Source organism: Polypterus senegalus, chromosome 5, assembly GCF_016835505.1.
Source record: "Polypterus senegalus isolate Bchr_013 chromosome 5, ASM1683550v1, whole genome shotgun sequence".
Classification (NCBI taxonomy): Eukaryota; Metazoa; Chordata; class Cladistia; order Polypteriformes; family Polypteridae; genus Polypterus; species Polypterus senegalus.
In genome coordinates this window covers 31,552,219-31,572,028 of record NC_053158.1, presented here as the reverse complement: position 1 = coordinate 31,572,028, position 19,810 = coordinate 31,552,219, and the positions used below count along the sequence as shown (strand labels likewise).

Sequence of the window (19,810 nt, the reverse complement as noted above, 5' to 3'; positions counted from 1 at the left end):
GGTTAACTTTTATCTTGAAACCATTGTACTGTATCTTTGCATGTATGCAAGCCGCTGAATAAGTAAAACTACATCGGCCATTCAAAACGATTGTTTCTTGAAAGATTTGTACATGTCCAGCTTTGCTTTTGCAATCGTGCTTTTTAAAAACTGGCTTGTTTTGAAAGTTTCCATCCCGTCACTCGGTGTTCACAGTTGAATTTATCCAAGGTGGAAATTTGTACAATTACGTTTAAATGTTTAACCAGTGTCGAAAAACTACGGCGTAAGAATTAGAATGGCAAGCTAGAAAACGTACAGACTCTGAGTGATACGGCAGTACAGCAACGCAGCTTTGACAGTGATTACCTTATTTTACGATTAATTGAATATTTTTCATTAAAGGAATTAACGTTAACTTCGTTTCAAATAATACTAAGAGTACGACGAAACCTTCAAACATAAACGGTCGATATTTGCTTGCTTACCCATACATTGGAATAGAAGTGGGTTACTGTGGTGTTAAATGTTGCTGCTTTTATTAATAGTTTTTTCCTCGCCCTTGGCATTGTTTTTTTCGCTGCGTGCGACATTTTTTATTCCTTTATCCTTGCTGGCAGTGCTTACTTTCATCCTGATGTTTGCAAATCACAGTATTTGCAAGTAGCCCTTGCTCCGGGACTCCTGATGAGACGGAGCTCAGGGGAGCGTGCACATACACGGATGGAGTTTGCATTTCAGACCCGCCCATATAACGTTTTCAAAGTTTGCATATTTCGCAATCCAGACATTTATCGCGTGCTTTTAAAATTGGCGGGCAGAAAGCTTCCAGTATTTTCTTTCATCGGCTTGACGACCAAGACAATGAGCCAATTGGGGAGCGCTACGTGACGTAACCAGGGTTTCGTTTAAATACATCAAGTTAGAGCAAATTTCGCTTGTAGAGAGGAATCAACCAAATTATTGACCGTGAGTGGTGGAGAGAAAGGAATAGGCTGTTTTATTTAATCAAAGACCCTGACATTAATACGTGTCTAGACACTTGATCTGTAGCGAATAGGATGATGAATACTGTATATATGAAATGAACATTTTGTTTTGCAGTATAATTCATACTGTGTACATATGGCAATAACCCTGAAGTTGAAGATTCATTTTTTGTTAAACAGTTATATACACAGTACAATATAGTGCTTAGTTGCCAAACTGTGCATTAAATAGATTCCAAAAGGACAATAAACAATAATGCATTACTTTATAAGTACTAAAAATGATTGTTAAATGACAGCAATAATATGCATTATATTAAAATTATAAATATATATAGCAATAAAGTAAATTACTTTAATAATTTAATACATGAGATTTAATGATAACTCGTGATGCTCTAGACATTGTCCTTATTTAGGATGAATATGGGCCAAGGAAAGCCGCTCCTCCTCGGTTATCTCTGAAGTGGTTTTAAGGCAGTGCTAGAATTTCCCTAAAGACAGCACAGACAGGAGGCCGTTGCTGGGATGGCTGGTGACTTTGATAATTTTCTTTTCGCCGGTTCAACAATGCTTGGTATGAATGTCCTGGAAGCTGGAGAATATGCACCCGGTGATGCATTAGCTGACTTCAACACTCTCTACAGTCCTGCAGCTCTATGTACTGTTTCCGGACTGGGTGGCAATACTCCCTGTCAGGATAATTTCGATGGTTGATGTACAGAAGTTCTTTAGCCTGAAGTACCTGAGGTGTCTGTTGTGGTAAGGATGATGTACCACCTTCAGCATGGTGACAGTGTGCTTGGACCAGGTCAAGTCCTCCATTGGGTACACTGAGGTGCCTAAAACTGTCCTCCCCATCTGTGTGCTGTTAACTCTAAGTGGGGCTGCCCGAATGAGTGTTACATTTGCAAAACAGTCAAGTAGAGCATGTTTAAACAACTTCCATATTAAATATAACACAAACTATTGTGAGTTGGCTCTAAAAATTGTAGGTCAAATTACAAAAAAAGGACACACCATCACTTGTACCTGTATAGAGAGGAACATTTCATCTCACAGCACAAGCCTGGAAAATTTAGTGTTGCAAATAACCTTATCCTGTAACTTATAAACTAGAGAATAGAGTACAATGAAAGAAAAAATGGGAGGACCTGCAAACACCACTTTAAGGTTTTGGTTCAAGTTTAGTAACCTGAAACAGCGAGGCAGTAACACTAATTACCTTGTCCTCAGGGACTTAATCCAAATCTTAAGAATTTCTCAAGGCAATGAGATAGTAGATCAAGCGGAAATATTCTGCAAAATAACTCTGACAAACGAATATAAAACAGATCTGAAGCAAGCACTCTGACTTGTATGTCATAGATGAGTTACTGAAGCCCCGTAACTATCGCCCAACTAAGGATGCTTAATTGGTGAGAAACTGGTGGTATTCCAGCATTACCACCTTAGTGTGTTTTATCTGTTGAGCCCTTTACAGAATTTAAGATAATTTCATTAGGAAGAGCAAATAATAGTTTTATAATGTGGGGTTGTAACCTAAATAACCATTCACTACATTTATATAGCACTTTTCAAGGTACTCTAAGTGTTTTACACAGTGATGGGGGAGCCTCTTCAACCTCCACTAATGTGCAGCATCCTCCTGGATGATGCGACGGCAGCCATTTTTGTGCTGGTATGCTTGCCACACATTAGCTGTTGGGTGGTAAAGTGGAGAGATAGTTAGTCAATCAGAGACAGGGAATGATTAGGGGGCCAGAATGACCAGGTTATAGTGGAAAATTTATCCAAGACATGGAAATACATACAAATCTTTACAAAGGGTGCCCAGGTATCTTTAATGATCACACAGAGCCAGGACCTTGGTTTTATGTCTCATCCAAAGGACAGTGCCATTTTTACAGCACAGTGTCCCCATCACTGCACTGGGGCATTGGGATCCACATTCACATCACAGGGGAGGTGCCCCCTGCTAGCCTTGCCAACATCTCTTCCAGCAGCAACCCAAACTTTTTCCTGGTTGGTCTTCCATCATGGCACTGGCTGCACCTAAACAGGCTTAGCATTAGGTTGAATTTAACTGAGCATTGTTTTTGGTAGGCTTTTAGTGAATTAAGATCCTTTTTTAATTGAGTAATTAATACCTTAGTTCTACTTTTTTCTGTCCCCCATCTATATAGCAAGACCAAGGTGTCTACCATGGGAAAGTAAGAGACATGACTTCAGAAAATCAACATCGCCTTCTTGTTAATATCAACGACCTCCGCAGAAAAAATGACAGGAGGGCATACAAGTTAGTACAATTTTTGTTTTTAAAATGGTGTATAGAATTTCTGTATATGGTTAATGTAAACCAAACTACAGTATTTGGAATTTAAGATAGGAAAGGGACAATAATTAGTCTTATAGGTATTTGTTGCATGTGTATATGTATGTACAGTATGTGTGTCTATTTGTGTATAACTATAAAAATATTGTCTTGAAAGATGGAGGCTCTTGATTAGCTCTCTAATTTTACTGAATAGCTAAACCTACGCTGATTGTTTTACCTTTTTTCTTTCAAAGCGCTGAAGCTCCAGTTTTCTGTGACATGGTTTATGTGGTTTGACTTAAGTATTTGGCCCCTTTGTTGTACTCAGCTTTTTTAAAAATTTCGTTCCACCAGAAAATCCATTTTAATTTTCTGGATTATAAAAAAAAAAAAAAAACTGGGTTTGAGTTTGACAAACAGCTGTGAAAATTAAGCCTTAAAGATAACATTCAAATCCATAAATTAGGAACAGTATAACAATTAAACTTAATTACAAAACAATTACAAAACAAAATGCAACTATTTGGATATCCCAATGGACACTGTTGGCTCAATTATCAGAAAGTAAAAGCTTCGTCAAACCACACAGATTCTTCATGTACAGCTGAAATGTCTCTAAAATGTTTTCTTGGTGTTTGAATAGCCTTGGGGTTTATGCTTTTGGTGATGCCTGCTGATGTAGCCCTTCACTAACTTTGAGAAAGAGAGAGAGAGAGATCTAAGTCACAAATTTAACATGTATGTGTTGAAATGTGAGAAGAAACCAAATTACCCAGTAAGAAAAAAGCACTGACCTGGGAATAATGTGTAAAATACATGAATAAGATGACCATGAGTTTTATTTGACGTTTCTAGAATATAAATGAGTAAAAAAATTTTGCTTTTCACTTATTTCTGTCAATTGTAATGTATGCTGAGAGAACAGTGACCAAAAAAAAAAAACTTGGTTGAATATTGCATAATTGATACAAAACTTAGATTTTAACTGGATTGCAATCCGAATTAAAAATTGGGTTAAATCACATAAAATTATAGCTGCATAGCTAAATGCCATAGTCTACACACATCAGACTAATAAGTTATACCAGCTTGATCAAGCAAACTCTGGGCTTTTGCAACATTCAGATGAATGAATTTTTGGTGCTAAATCCTAACCTGCAAGCTGCTCTAACTATTGCTATTTTCTTTAGGTTGCTAAACGATGCTTTTGGTGAGCTTATAGCTTTTCAAAGAGCTTTAAAAGATTTTGTGTCCTCAATTGATGGAACATATGCTAAACAGTTTGAAGAGTTCCATGTGGCATTTGAAGGAAGCTTTGGTGGGAAACATGTTTCACCTCGGACTCTTACTGCTTCTTTGCTGGGAAGCTTGGTCTGTATTGAAGGAATTGTTACGAAGTGTAAGTTAAGTCTTAAGTTTTACATTCTTTGAATAATCAGTGTTTCATGGAACTTTGTTAGCAGATGTTCTTGTACAATTTAAGTAGTGTAACTGATAAGTGGTGATTTTACAGGCAGCAGCACAATACTGCCGTTCTTTATTTAGCATTGTTTAATGCTTAGCATATATGTAATAGTTATTTAATGATTACAGTGATATTAGATTATTTAATGATTAATTTCCTACTTGACAGTATGTTGTAAGCATGATCTGAAGGAGCACAGACTGTAATTTAAAACTTGTTCATGCTGCTGAAGTTAATAAGTTTCTTTTTTTTTTTATTCTGGTGATGCACCACTGTTAGCTCATACATCTCAGCAGTGCTGTTTATGATTCGGTTGTGTTAAGAAAGCTGGTCATGATGCGTTTTATTTCTTTGCACTGTGTTTCAAAACTTTTTTTTTTTTTTTCGGTAATGTTTAAGTCAGTAAGGGTATTTAATTTCCAAACAGACTGTAATGACGCAAACTTAAACCAGGCTTTAGTTGGACATTTTTATGTAAAGTCTAGATCCAGGTACAGTATACCGGCTTATGTGAGACACTATGTAATACAAAACCTTTGTTTATATACATGATGGACAACCGAATATTTTCGGTATCCGTCAATATATCGGAAGTACAGTGAAGTTATCAGCTGTGCGTCTAAGTATTGCTAGCCTACAGTGGTGTTAACCACTCTGCCAAGTGGCATTGTGTGGAGTTGATAGAGATGCTTACTCCTGATATCGTACAGTCGCACAAATAACTAAAGTTTTTTTTAACCCAAGCCGAATAAAATAAACAAACCGTCGGTCATATCAAACGCCAAGGCAACGAAGATCATACATTAACGGACTTGTCAATGAAGACGTGTGAACACAGTCATCTGTTAATCAGCAACATTACTCTGAACTGTTGAGGGATCTGCGAGGAAAGACTGGAAGAGTGGGTTACCCACCTGAAGTCGCACACGCAAAACTGCATTTCGTACAGTGACGGCGCATCTCTACACACCGATGCACCATTTTTGATCAAAAACATTAAGGTTGTTACTTCACACCTCCCTTATTGGGCAGATCTCACTTCCTCTAGCTTGTGTGTGTTTTCGAAATTAAAATTGTCACTAAAGGGAAGGTAATTGGCTACCGTGTTTATATATCCATCTACACTAATAAAAGGCAAAGCCCTCACTCACTTACTCACTCATCCCTAATTCTCCAACTTCCCGTGTAGGTAGAAGGCTGACATTTGGCAGGCTTATTCCTAACAGCTTACTTACAAAAGTTGGGCAGGTTTTGTTTCGAAGTTCTATGTGTAATGGTCATAACTGGAACTTATTTTTCTCCATATACTGTAATGGACTTTAGCTTGATGGCCGTGGGGGGCGGAGTTGCGTGTCAAATCATCACGCCTCTCATGTAATCACGTGAATTGACTGAACGCAGTACGTAGAAAACAAGGAAGAGCTCCAAAGAGTGCTGAAGAAAAACGCATACAAGCTTATTCATAAGTGCAGCTACTGCGGAAACAAAGCACAGTGTAAACCAAGTTTAAATTAAATTTATGGACACGCTCCCCCTGCCATTTGTCATGCCTTTGTCGAATACTTTATTTGTGAGATACAAGGTTAATGAGAAGACACGAGGTATAAACGAGACTTTAGATCACTTTGTTAACGGAGTTAAAATTGCTGTAACGAGAAACTTAAGTGCCGGGTCTTGGCTAACATTAAATAAAGCCGTGGACATCGCAACATCACACGAGAGCAGCTCACGTGAACTGACTGAGCGCAGTACGAGTGATCACTTCCATGCATCAAACCTGTTGAAAAAACGCATTACACAATTGACAAGGTAGGAAAAGAATATGCTCTGAGCTGAGCTCTACGGCTAACGTGGTCTTGCGGAAGCAACTTCGTAACGCTGCCGCCAAATACTCACAGAAAAATCCACAAGTTAATACACACGCTGTCTCTAGAGTTTCTCCACACTCAATGTGTTCCTTGCATCCCCGTTATACCCTCTGATCTCCCATTTCAATTCAAATGCCTCCAATTTCCAGTAAGGCTCTGCTTCACGATGACAAGTAAATCTCAGGGACAGACCCAACAAAAGGTTGCCATTGATTTCATGCAAGATTGCTTTTCTCCTGGACAACTATACGTTGCATTCTCAAGGGTGAGCTTGCGCAGCTTCGTCATATTCCAAGCGGAATGCTGAACTGACAACGTGCTATATAAAGAGAACTATATCAATCGTAATAAACGAACAATAAAACAGCGGAAAACCCATGGATTAAATAAAAAGGCAGCTTCCTTGGCAAAGCAAGGAAAAAGGATGGCCTAGTATGTCGTTCGTTTATAAAACCATGGAGAAGCTGTGTAAAGGCTGCTAGCTGTTTGTTTTTCTTTTATTCAACATTCAGAAAAGCATGATTTTTTTTTGTATTTATAAGACGCGTAGAAATATTTCTGCTTTTGCTATAGATTTAAATGCTTAACTCTTTTGTTCATTTCATTATACTTTGCCCTTTCTCTGTGCAGTTTTTCCCCCTTCGTTGTATCTTAATGACAATTTAAAACGAGCAGAGCAGACACCCAGGCAAATGCTGAATAATCAAAGGCTACAACTACTTTAAAGTCAGACCCACTAAGTAGTAAATGATGGATTAAACAATTAGAATACCTAGAAAAGAAGAATGAAAATCAAGATGAAAATACTGTTAAAAAGAAAATAAAATGCATTATTCCTATATAACTGCTTGGTACATTAATTTTTTTTTTTTTTTTCCAGCAAACTTAGTTTTCCAATTTCTATATTGTTCCTTAAACACAGAACTTGGGAAATATCAGTTCACTTAATTAGCCCAGGAGTTCAATTAAAAACAGAAGCTGGTTGGAACAAAAACCTGCAGCCACAGGGGGTCCCCAGGACCGAGCTTGGGAAACACTGGTTTAGAGTTACCAATAATGGAGTATGGGAGTGCCCTACCATGGACTGACACCCTCTCCAGAGTTTTTTTTACTGTGTTATGCTCCGTGATACCATAATTGGCAACCGCTCCATGCTACCCTAAATTGAATAAATGAATTAGAAAATGGTGGAACAGGTAAAGTAGATTATTTGATCAGTTTTCTCATTTTCAATCCTAGGCTCTCTGGTGAGGCCCAAAGTTACAAGAAGTGTCCATTATTGTCCTGCAACTAAAAAGACACTTGAAAGAAAGTACACTGATCTTACTTCTCTAGATGCCTTCCCTTCAAGTGCTATTTATCCTACAAAGGTGATCTACTTTTTTGAGTATATGAAAAATATGATTGTGTGCTTGTTTATCTTTAACAGATGTTTGCTTTCAAGTAAAATTTATATTTCTCTGCAAGAATTTTTTTTTTTATTGTAGGGCAGCTTGAGTCTTTTACAGTTTGCTGGATTAATGCATGAATGATTGGTAAAGGTTATAACAGACAGACTGATTCCATTGAATCTTTCAATATGATATTTTACAACTATTTGTGGTCACGAATGTGCTGTAAGACCCAAAGTCTTGAGTTTATAACTCTTATATATTTTAGAAATTCCATATACACCTTTAAATTGTAATCAATGATTCCATGACTTGCAAGCCCAGAGGCAGCACAACCTGTTTACGCAGCTAGCCTCACAGTTGGGATGATGTCTTAGTGTTATATGCAGTATTTTATTGTTTTTCAAGCATAACACAGTATGCTTTAACCATATTATCGAACATTTCTGTTCCCAGAATGTTCCAGTAATGCTGAATGACATGCAGCATTGTTTGAGAGCAGTGATTTTATGTATGGCAACTTCCCATAAATACTATTCATGGATGCTGGCATTAAGTGCATGACATGCCTTGGAAATCCCTAGCTGTCACATTATGACCCTTTTTTACAGTGATGTTTACAGGACCTCCACATTGCTAGAGAGTAGCAATTGTACTGCTCATAAAAATATCTCGTTGACTAAAATTCACAACTCCTGATCATCCTTTTTTTGTCTTTACATGTTTATCCCCATCTCTTGATCGGGAATATTTAAACAGCAGCAAATGATGGTATATTTTGAAAGGGAAATGTACTGCTTGGGACATGTCATCTTTTAAAATAGCCTGTTTACTGAAAGAAATAAATCCTTAACCCTATGCTCATAATGGAGAAGTGTAATATGGCACAGAATCAAGGATATACTTAACTACCATTTTGATGTGAGCTCTTACTCCAGAAATAACATTTGAAGAGAATCCCAGTATAATAATTACAGTTCCATCATTGAGTGTCCTGACCTTGCCAGCTGCTCACATACCAAGTAGGAATAAGGATTTTCTTCCAGGTTTGGCATTGGGATTTTGTTTTCCATGAATGAGCTCCAGAGTGTACACAGTGTGACCACCCCTTTAAAATCCTGGACCAAGCTTTGTTTATAGGTTTACCAATGAAATGCAGGCCCTTTTTACAACTGGCTGCATGCTACTATGGGTAACATTTGCTCCCACCATTCCTTCCCAGGAGTCAAACAGCTGATCCAACCCCACTCTGCAATAACATTTAACTTTTTAGAAAGTTCCAGACACTTGTGCTGTCACTGTAAAATGTATTGTTTGTGCAAATGCCTGTATACTGACTGTAAAAATGTTAGTTTTGCAAGTATTTATGATGCACTTATTGTAGTAAATCACTACTATTTCATGTCCATAGCCATATAAAACTTAAATATTCCCTGAATTACATATAAAACAACTTCTCTTCCTTCCTACTTTAAATAGTTTTGTGTAATACACAATTTTAGATTAGGGTTTAATATTGAATTCTAATTTCAAGTTTCAGAGAATTTCCCTGTGAGGCAGTGCTTTCTTTTATTGTAAAGGGGACAAAAGAAAAATAAGATGAGATGGGAATGAATACTTAAGTTATAACCAACTGTGCACACATTTTGTTTTTCCAATAATTTGCAAACTTAACTTGTTTACAAAGTCAGTGTACAGTATATTGTTTTCCTTTAATTGTTAAAATGTTTCTATTTTTTACAATCCATTGTGCTTTCCAGAGTATGCAGAGTGTCCCCCAAAGTGGAACTGTAAACATAATGTATAATTACTACAAAATAGAAATTCTTACTTAATCTGCAGCTAAATAATTCTGTGGTAATGCAGTTGTGGATATGAATATAAATGTAATGATTGGTGGTGGATGTTCAGTTTAAATGCTTATTCATGTCTGTGCATGTTCTTGTCCAATGTTGGTCAAAATAAATATAAAAAAAAAAATCCATTTTTGGGGAAATCCTGTTACTCTTGTCATATAATCCACATATGTAGTCTTCCAGTCATATGCTTACATGGGATTTTGCTAAAATATTAAATTAAAATGGACCGTGTTCAGATGCAAATGAGCACAACTCTGGATTGGATAAGTGGGTTTCCATTCTCACTCAAAGGTTGCTGCAGTTTTTAAAATGCAAAATTTAAATTATTGGCTACAAAAGTATTGTTGAATTTGAGTAAGCTTGGCAGACATTGTTTTTGTAATTTGGACACTGTGCATCTTCGTTTTAGGATGAAGAAAATAATCCATTGGAAACGGAATTTGGGCTTTGTACATATAAAGATCATCAGACTCTTTCTATTCAGGAAATGCCAGAAAAAGCTCCTGCTGGCCAGTTGCCACGCTCCGTAGATATAATTGCAGATGATGATTTGGTAGATAAAGTGAAACCTGGTGACAGAGTTCAGGTAGTGGGAGTCTATCGGTGCCTGCCTGCAAAACAAGGCGCATACACATCAGCTACGTTCAGGTAACGCTTCCTTAAATGCATTGATCTGAGCGCACACTATAATATCGTATGAGTGCCTGGATTCTCATATATTTTATTTATTTATTTTTTTTTTTATATATATCTAAGTTTCTCATGTGATACATTTTCCCAGTATAAAGGTTAATCCATGTTTCTTGTAATGCTCCTTCCCTTTTATTAAATGTAAGAGGTTTTATTTAGCATGAGTAATTTTTATTGTTATAAGATCTGATTCGATGCAGATTTTAATGTTGAAATTAGGATGCAGTGGTTAGTGAGTTTTGTTCAAATTCAAGCCTGATAACTCTGCACAATGTTTAAGTGTGTTTCTTCTCCTTGCTTGAGTTTTCTCCAGGTAGTCTTTTGCATACCAGTAGACATTATTTATGTTGATCAGAATGGTAAGGTGATTGAGTGTGCTGTCCGGCCCTGTGCTTAGTGTTGCCTGGGCAACTAGGTTTGTAAAATTATTTTGTGTATTATAATGTGTTTCTCTTTGATGTGTTTTTAATTTAACAATGGTCTATTTATATAGCTATTATAATGATGAGAAAAAAAAATAAAATGAATGTTTAATGGAGGATAAAAAAAAATGCTGCTGCTTCGTGAAAACTATAGGGTCAAGACAGTTATTTCAAGAAGTAAATGTTGTTAAATCCTACAGTAACTGTATTACCCCCGTGACCCTGTAGTTAGGATATAGCAGGCTGGATAATGGATGGATGGATGGAGTAACTATATTAGTAGTAGTATTGTTGCATGTACATAGTACTTGTTACTAGGAAATTTTTACCAAAACCTAAAAATGAATTGGACCATAAAATGCCATAAATGCAAATTCCTATGTAAAACATCTGTGATTTTGTCACTGTAAAGTGAAGTTAATTCTACTGGAAATAATGAACCTTATGAGCTAGTAGAAACGCTTCTAGACCACCAGGAGCCATTACCAACTGCTGAGGACATTTAATAGTAATGTATTTTGTCTGCTTCCTCGGGAGCATAATATATTAAAAATGAAAGTAAAAACATTTCACCTAAATATGCTGCATCTATAGAGAAGCTTTGAAGTTTTAGTCGGTGGTGAAAACGAGGCCACATCAAATCTCCAAATTCCAGCACTCTGGGATTGCTGATTTAATGCTGCTTCTAATGTTTGAGTACATTTGATAATAAACTCTCTGGAACTCTATCTAAACAAAATATGATGAGACAGCTACTGTCAAATACTTTCAAAAGATGAACATTTTTATTCTGTAAAAGTGCTACCTTTAACTTGCATGGGCAGGACAGTACATTAATACAAAGTGTCTAACCTGTCTGTTTGAACCTGTTAGCAAATGTAATAATGCCACACAGTACCTAATTTTATATTGTGAATTTATCATACAAGGCAAAACACCATTATTAAAATTAATGAATTTGAGTCATCAATTGTTTTTCGTCAAGTTTTACTGTATGTATTGCCATTTACAGTGTAATCATAAGAGTGCACTACAGGGCATATACGATTACAATACAGTATTAAAATGACAATTCTTGTCTTCTATTCATTAAGAGTTTATGGAGTGTAGGAAGTCAGGTCATTGTCTGTTTGTAGTTTGCTCAAAGTAGTATTGTCATGTACAGAATACAGTAAAATTCACACTTGCATGTTAAATCTGTGATGGCTTTCTGAGTACTTCGATTACCATCCACCATTTTGGATAGCCTGTAATTTTGCATTAACTGGGAATGAGTCAGTGTGGGAGCTTCTCTGTGCCAAATGGTGTCCTGGCATTCGATCCAGGATTAGTTTCTGCCTAGAACCTGATAAAACTGCAACAGAAGAAATAATAAAGTGCAACAAATACATTTTTTGTGAAATTTGTAACTGCAGTACTAAAGGAACTCTGATTATATAAAAAAAAATAAAAAAAAAAAGTTATAAGTGCATTTTACTCTGCCTCTCCCATTTCTTTTCTATAATGGAAATAATGTAATTCTGGATAGCGGTACATGCTGTGGTCTTAACTGCAGAGACTAGTTTATTGTTCAGTCAAATTGTGTAAAGTTTGATCATTTGCCTTATGTTTTAATGTTTTTTTTTTTCTGTTTTCACTGCATAGGTGTTTCTATGTGATTAATTGAATACTCTAAATTTGCTTGAAAAGAGTGAGTGCCCCAGGATGGCCATTATACCCTTACCATGTTGATTCATGTATTATGCTTATCAGATTTTTTGGTCCTCCCAGCTCTGTAATGAAGAAATCCCACCAGAACACAAATGGATGGACAAATAATGCCCACAATGTTAAGATTTAAAATCATTAAAGTGTTTATGTATTTTTTTTTTTTTTTTTTGCATTTTTAATAAATACTAAATAGGACCATTTTGTTGGCCAATCACATTAAACTGATGAGCAAAGAAATTACACCAACATTTTCAGCAGATGACGTAAGCAAGATAAAAAAATTTTGCAAAGCTCATTCAAAGGTATGTGTGTGTGGTTTTTTGACTTTCACTAAATATTTTGTTCTCAAGGTTAAAATGAAACATTTTAAATATTCTTCATAAGGTTGATACAACACCACCTCTTGTGTTAATTATGTAGTTGTATGTTGTCCCGTGTGTGTGTGTTCACATTAATCAATTTATTTTTGGCTATTTGTGTACCTTTTAGAACACTCTAGATGAGAACAGGCCATTCAGCCCAACAAAGCTTGCCTGTCCTATCCACTTGTATCCTCCAAGAAAACATCAAGTCGAGTTTTGAAAGTGCCTGTCTTACTGTGTACCACACTACTTGGTAGCTTATTCCAAGTGTCTATCGTTCTTTGTGTAAAGAAAAACTTCCTAATTTTTGTGCAAAATTTACCCTTAACAAGTTTCCAACTGTGTCCCCGTGTTCTTGTTGAACTCATTTTAAAATACAAGTCTCAATCCACTGTACTAATTCCCTTCATAATTTTAAACATATCAATCATGTCACCTCTTAATCTTTTGCTTAAACCGTAAAGGCTCAGCTCTTTTAATCTTTCCTCATAATTCAACCCCTGTAGTCCTGGAATCGGCCTAGTCGCTCTTCTTTGGACCTTTTCTAGCACTGCTATGTCCTTTTTGTAGCCTGGAGACCAAAACTGCACACAGTACTCAAGATGAGGCCTCACCAGTGCATTTATAAAGGTTGCGCATAACCTCCTTGGACTTGTACTCCACACATCGTGCTATATAACCTGACATTCTGTTAGCCTTCTTAATGGCTTCTGAACACTGTTGGGAAGTTGATAGCTTAGAGTCCACTATGACTCCTAAATCCTTCTCATAAGGTGTACTCTTGATTTTCCGACCGCCCATTGTGTATTCAAACCTAACATTTTTACTTCCTATGTGTAATACTTTACATTTACTGACATTAAATTTCATCTGCCACAAATCTTCCCAAGCCTGTATGCTATCCAAGTCCTTCTGTAATGATATAATGGATTCCAAATTATCTGCTAATCCACCTATCTTGGTATCATCTGCAAACTTAACCAGCTTATTACTTATATTCCTATTTAAATCATTTATTTATATATATATATATATTAAATATAAAATGATATATATATAGCAGCGGCCCTAGCACTGACCCCTGTGGAACACCACTCTTGACATTGGCCAGTTCTGATGAGGTTCCTCGCACCATCACCCTCTGCTTCCCATGTCTGAGCCAATTCTGCACCCATCTAAAAACCATCACCCTGAACTCCCACTTCTTTTTAACTTGATGCCCAACCTCTCATGTGGCAGGTTATCAAATGCTTTCTGAAAGTCCAGATAAATATCATAAGCTCCACTTTGATCGTATGCTTTTGTTGCCTCCTCATAGAATTCCAACATGTTAGTTGGACCTCCCTCTTTTGAACCCATGCTGACTATTCAGAATAACTCCTGTCCTTGCCATGTGTTGCTCAATCTTATCCTTAATTCCTTCCATTAATTTTCCTGTAATGCATGTTAAGCTTACTGGCCTATAGTTGCTTGGATCTGCCCTGTCACCCTTTTTATATAAATGGATGATATTTGCCATTTTACAGTCCTTCGGAATCTCTCCAGTGCTCAGTGACTTCCTAAAAAAGTGTCAAGGGTTTATATCTGTACTCACTAGCCTCCTTAAGAACACGAGGATAAATATTATCTGGGCCTGGTGATTTGTTTGATTTCATCTTATTTAATCTGAGCAGCACTTCTCCCTCTACAATTTCCAAATCCCTCAGTACCTTCTTAGTAGTTGTGTTTACCTCTGGGAGGTTATCCACTTGCTCACTTGTAAACACCTCAGAAAAATGTAAGTTTAGGGCATCTGCTATTTCATTGTCTCTTTTAATTCTCCTTTACTATTCCTGATGAACTTGACCTCCTCCTTAACTGTTCTTTTATTACTAAAATACTGAAAGAATCTCTTGGGATCTTCTTTCGCCTTATCTGCTATATTCCTCTCCAACTGTCTTTTAGCCTGTCTGATATCCTTCTTAATGGTTGCCCTCATGTTCTCATACGCGCTACGATTCACTTTGCAGTCATTAGTCTTATATGCCTTATACAGCAGTTTTTTCCTTTGCAACTTCTTTTTTAAATCTTTATTAATCCATCGTGGAGTTTTTCTTAGTTTCCTATTAATTCCAAATTTAGGTATGTATCTGTCCTGCATTACATGTAAAACATTTTTAAACCTGTTCCACTGCTCCTCAACTGTCTCCACATTTAAAAGCTTATCCCAGTCTATCCTACTTAGACTTTGTCGCATCTCCTCAAAATTAGCCCTACCAAAGTTCAACTTAACAATTTTAGTCTTTGCATCTGTACTCTTTAAAAAATAGTGAGAATTGTATTATATTATGGTCACTTGACCCTAGGGGTTCAATCACCTCTACACCCTCAATTCTATCCTGATTATTACAGAATACTAAATCCAGACCTCTGACCATAGTTAGCCTCAGACTTGTAAGCCAACAGTGAATACAGTTTGGTCCCTCCATGTTTCTTGGATTTGTTTTGTATTGCAGAATTTGGCAGCATCATTCTACTCATGTAGTGGTTTTCTTTTTTGGGAGTATTTAGAGAGTATTAAAACCTTAATGAAGAACCACAAGGACTAATGGCAGTTTGACTGCATTAGCTAAGACTACAGTGGTATTCAAATCAATGTCTTTTCAATATTATACTTTATAAAAAATAAGTGAACAGACTTGGTCTGATTGGAACCAACAGGATCAGCAACTGTATCCTTTAAGGTGTTTGCTGTCAAGTTAACTGTATGCAAAATTTGCTAATATGATAAACTATGTAGATCTCTGTTACAAGCATTATCCACTTAACCAGACTGAAATGACTAAACTCGCCACTTTCTGTCCTAGACATTATCAAAGCTCAAAGATTTGTATGGTTTATTTCCTCTTTTAATCAGATTTCCTCCATTTTTGGCTTGGATTTCAGTCCTGCATAACTCCACTTTTGCTTTCACCTTGAAAATGAGTTGTTTCAGACTGCTACCAACAAAATCACTCCAACTAGGTGTTTGTTCTGGTGTAGTAAACCTTTTAAACAAGTTAAGTGTGTATATAAGATGAATGCAGACTTTAAGGATGCCAGATATTGAAAAATGTAATCTATGAATTCTTAATTTACCAAATATTTAAATTAGTTTGTGTATACACTAAATGTTCCTAAAAGGCTATCTTTTCTTTGTCAGGATATATTTGACCGTTTGAGTAAATCCTTGGCCCCAAGTATCCATGGTCATGATTATATTAAAAAAGCCATCCTTTGTCTGTTACTTGGAGGGAATGAGAAAGTTCTGGAAAATGGAACTAGAATCCGAGGGGATATCAATGTTTTGTTAATAGGTAAGTTAAATCTGAAATTTTCTTTTACCGTTGTTTTCAGTTTTTTCGAAGCACAAGGCAAGTTGCCAGTCCATTGCATGGCACATTCATGCCAGCTCATATCAACTCATAGTTTGTGATAGAAACGGAAGGTTGTAGGTTTGAAGTTAGATTCGGGAAAGTCCAATGGGGCAGGGTACATATGGGTGGTAAACAGTTTGGGGGGGGAAAAATACAGTTTTTTGGAGGATGTGGGTATGTAAAAACAAATGTAGTGACTTTAAGAGTGGTCTGCACTTAGCAAGTGTTGGATGTTTTGAAGAAAGTAGGGAAGTTCTGCTACTTGGTTGAGTTCATTTTATAGAAAAATGTATAAGCGACAATCTACATTTGAGTGTTGCAGCTTTTTTTTTTTTTCTCCATCCATCCTTCTAAAAGTCAACATATTTTGAACATATTTTTAAGTTGCTGTATTTGAATTTTAATAATCATGACTATGAGTGATGGAGAAGAATATAGTGCAATATCAATGGCTGGCTTTACATACATCAGGAACCACATGGAGGAAGTCATGTACAGCTGTCCGCTTTGTCTTGATTGTTAAAAGCTGAGCACAATACAATATAGAAAATTGCACTGACCTAATCCAGGTGTTCAGAATTCTTGAAAGTGTTGATAAATTAATTCAGCAGAATTCTTTCAATTAAGTAGCTAATTATAAATTATAGCACCAGCGTAAATCAAGAGGAAATACATATTTAAGAATAAAACCAAGAAGTAGCACTTCTAAACCTTGTGGAACTCTCAAACAATCTGCTTAATCATGATGTTGAAGTGGACATTTCCAAATACTTTTAAAGAGATATTGGGACAGTTTTGTAAAGCCGATTCTTTGGGTTGTTTGCTTTTGGCCTGTTTGTGTTAATTGTAAATTAAGTGCCTAAAGTCACTACAGGTTCAGGACAAGACAGAATTGTTAATGGAATGCCAATGATGTGCTTGAATACTGGCAAACACAGGCATACACCAGAGCTACCAACTCCAGTCTGCCTTGTATATGTCTGTGGGCCTGAAGCCTAATATACTTTTTAGGATGGCCAACTGAAGGCTAAATTCATTTGGTTTGAGTGTAGGAGGGTGTACAGTATGTCTTAGAATGAACTAGTACTCCATAATGAGTAGGCCTTGGGCCTGTGCTCAGTAAGCTCAAGAGGAGCTTTGTCTCAACTTGGTTTTAGGGTCTAGTAAAGATGATTCATTGAATGGATGAAGGAATATTCATTTTTAGAAAGAATAACACTTCGTAGATCATGATGGTAAAATTTATTTGCTAAATTACTTTAAAACATTCATAATTTTGATTCATAACAATCTGTTTTAAAAAGAGTGAATTTGAAATGCTGTAACTTTTTTGCTTAAACTTTTAATGTTAAAATTGCTGACTTTGCAAAATTATTAATACTTATAGGTGATCCTTCAGTAGCAAAGTCTCAGCTACTTCGGTATGTGCTGCACACTGCCCCACGTGCTATTCCTACTACTGGTAGGGGGTCAACTGGTGTAGGATTAACAGCGGCAGTGACAACTGATCAGGAAACGGGTAAGTTATGACTCTTCATTTTTGTTTAAAACATTTACTCACATTTTAGGTAACATATCTGAGTTGCTTATATCTAACCTCAAACGTCTTTAACTAAACTATATTTTAAATATATAAAAGCCTGCTTTAACAGTTGTTACTACTGGTGCCTCAAAGCTCCAGGGACCTGGATTCAATACCCAGTTGAGTCACTTGTGTATATATAAAATTTTTGCATTTTATTGCTTGAAAAGAGTCTTCATATTTAAACTTTTTTTACCCTCAAAATGTGTTATCTCAAATGAATACGTCCATTACAAAAAATGAATAACTAAAATTGAGAATTGTTTGGATGTGTTAAATGAACATATGTAGTAAATTGGAAAACTTTGCTTGAATGCAGAGGGCCACTCAAGCATTTAAAGCCAGAAGCTGTTTCCGATTTTTTTGTGTTCCTCTCCTACAGTGGGTGTAGAAAGTATTGCTGCTACCACAATTTATTGTTGCTACCAAAATGTGCATTTTATTCAATTTTTTTAACACAAAATGCACTTGATATTTTTATTGGTTATTATCAATTTTACTTTAAGTGTAAAAGTGTTTTTTTTTTTTTTTTTTTTTTTCTTTTACATATCAAAAAGTGGCATCACTACTACAATGTTAAACTACCATAATTTAAAAACAAAAATAAACAGCAGATCTGAAACAAGATGTGAATGATTAATGTCATTCTTCTGTGAAAAATTACAAATAAACATCCTAAACTACTAAAATGAATTGCCCATTTACTAAATGATCACAATGACAGGGCTCCACTTAAAGTATAGCAACCAATCTTGGTACCCTTGGATATGACCGTCTTTCCTATGAACGTAACATGCCAATCATAGAGAGTAAGTCTGTTGCGAAATAGTATGGGCTAATTACTTGATGAAGGATAGTGTCAAAATAGGCATAAAATCATGGTCAGACCTGCAAGTAAGAATTTAAATGATCTTTGTATATGTGACAATACTTCACAACACTGCTACTGCACAATGAAAAAATGTTGATATGCAAATGACTGAATTAGTAATGATGCTCAAGCAAAGCATATATTGTAGAATAAGGTGTTTGCTTTAACATTTCATTAATAGGAGACAAAATTTAACAAACTAATTTCTTATTGGTTGATGGTACTCTATTTGAAGGTGCCTTCCAAGTGTGATTACCCTTTGAAACCTAAATCTAGTTAACAAATGTCATTAAAGTTTTGTCTGTCCTTAGGAGAAAGACGCCTTGAAGCTGGTGCTATGGTTTTAGCTGACAGAGGTGTTGTCTGCATAGATGAATTTGACAAAATGTCCGACATGGACAGAACAGCCATCCATGAGGTGATGGAGCAAGGTCGGGTGACAGTTGCAAAGGCTGGCATTCAGGCGCGACTAAATGCTCGCTGCAGTGTGTTGGCAGCTGCAAACCCAGTCTATGGCAGAGTAAGCATCTTTGTTTAATTTTTAAAGCATCTATTTTTAATTATATTGGAGTCGCTTTATAAAGGGTAAATGTGCCTTTATGTACTCTTTATTTTGTTTATTCATGATGAGTTTAAGATTAATCTGCTAAAGCCTTTTAAAATATAAATATGCTATTTATACACTGTCAAGTAATGGTTCTTTGGCTAAATGTAAATCAGCTGCTGCTTTCTTGCTTTAATATTTGCTCTTCACCATTGCAGATTAGGCATTTAAGGTGCATTGAAGTGTTTGTTTTTTTTTTTGTTTTTTTTTAATCGGGCGATTCATTTGAAAAATGTCTGTCTGTTTAAAAGTGGATAGAAACTGTTTTGTTTTATGTACAAGATAAAATAGTCCCTTTTTATGGAA

At 36.1% G+C, this 19,810-nt stretch overlaps 1 protein-coding gene across 1 annotated transcript in view; it reads left to right on the top strand.

The window, feature by feature from the left end:
* The first annotated feature begins 1,736 nt into the window (after positions 1-1,736).
* mcm3l (MCM3 minichromosome maintenance deficient 3 (S. cerevisiae), like) overlaps positions 1,737-19,810 on the top strand; it is a 42,804-nt gene continuing 24,730 nt past the window's right edge. The window contains exons 1-9 of the mRNA XM_039754082.1: positions 1,737-1,796; positions 3,155-3,267; positions 4,476-4,684; positions 7,858-7,988; positions 10,278-10,516; positions 12,884-12,992; positions 16,234-16,387; positions 17,835-17,966; positions 19,212-19,420. Coding sequence (XP_039610016.1) covers positions 1,737-1,796; positions 3,155-3,267; positions 4,476-4,684; positions 7,858-7,988; positions 10,278-10,516; positions 12,884-12,992; positions 16,234-16,387; positions 17,835-17,966; positions 19,212-19,420 — 1,356 coding nt within the window. The remainder of the gene's footprint in view (positions 1,797-3,154; positions 3,268-4,475; positions 4,685-7,857; positions 7,989-10,277; positions 10,517-12,883; positions 12,993-16,233; positions 16,388-17,834; positions 17,967-19,211; positions 19,421-19,810) is intronic.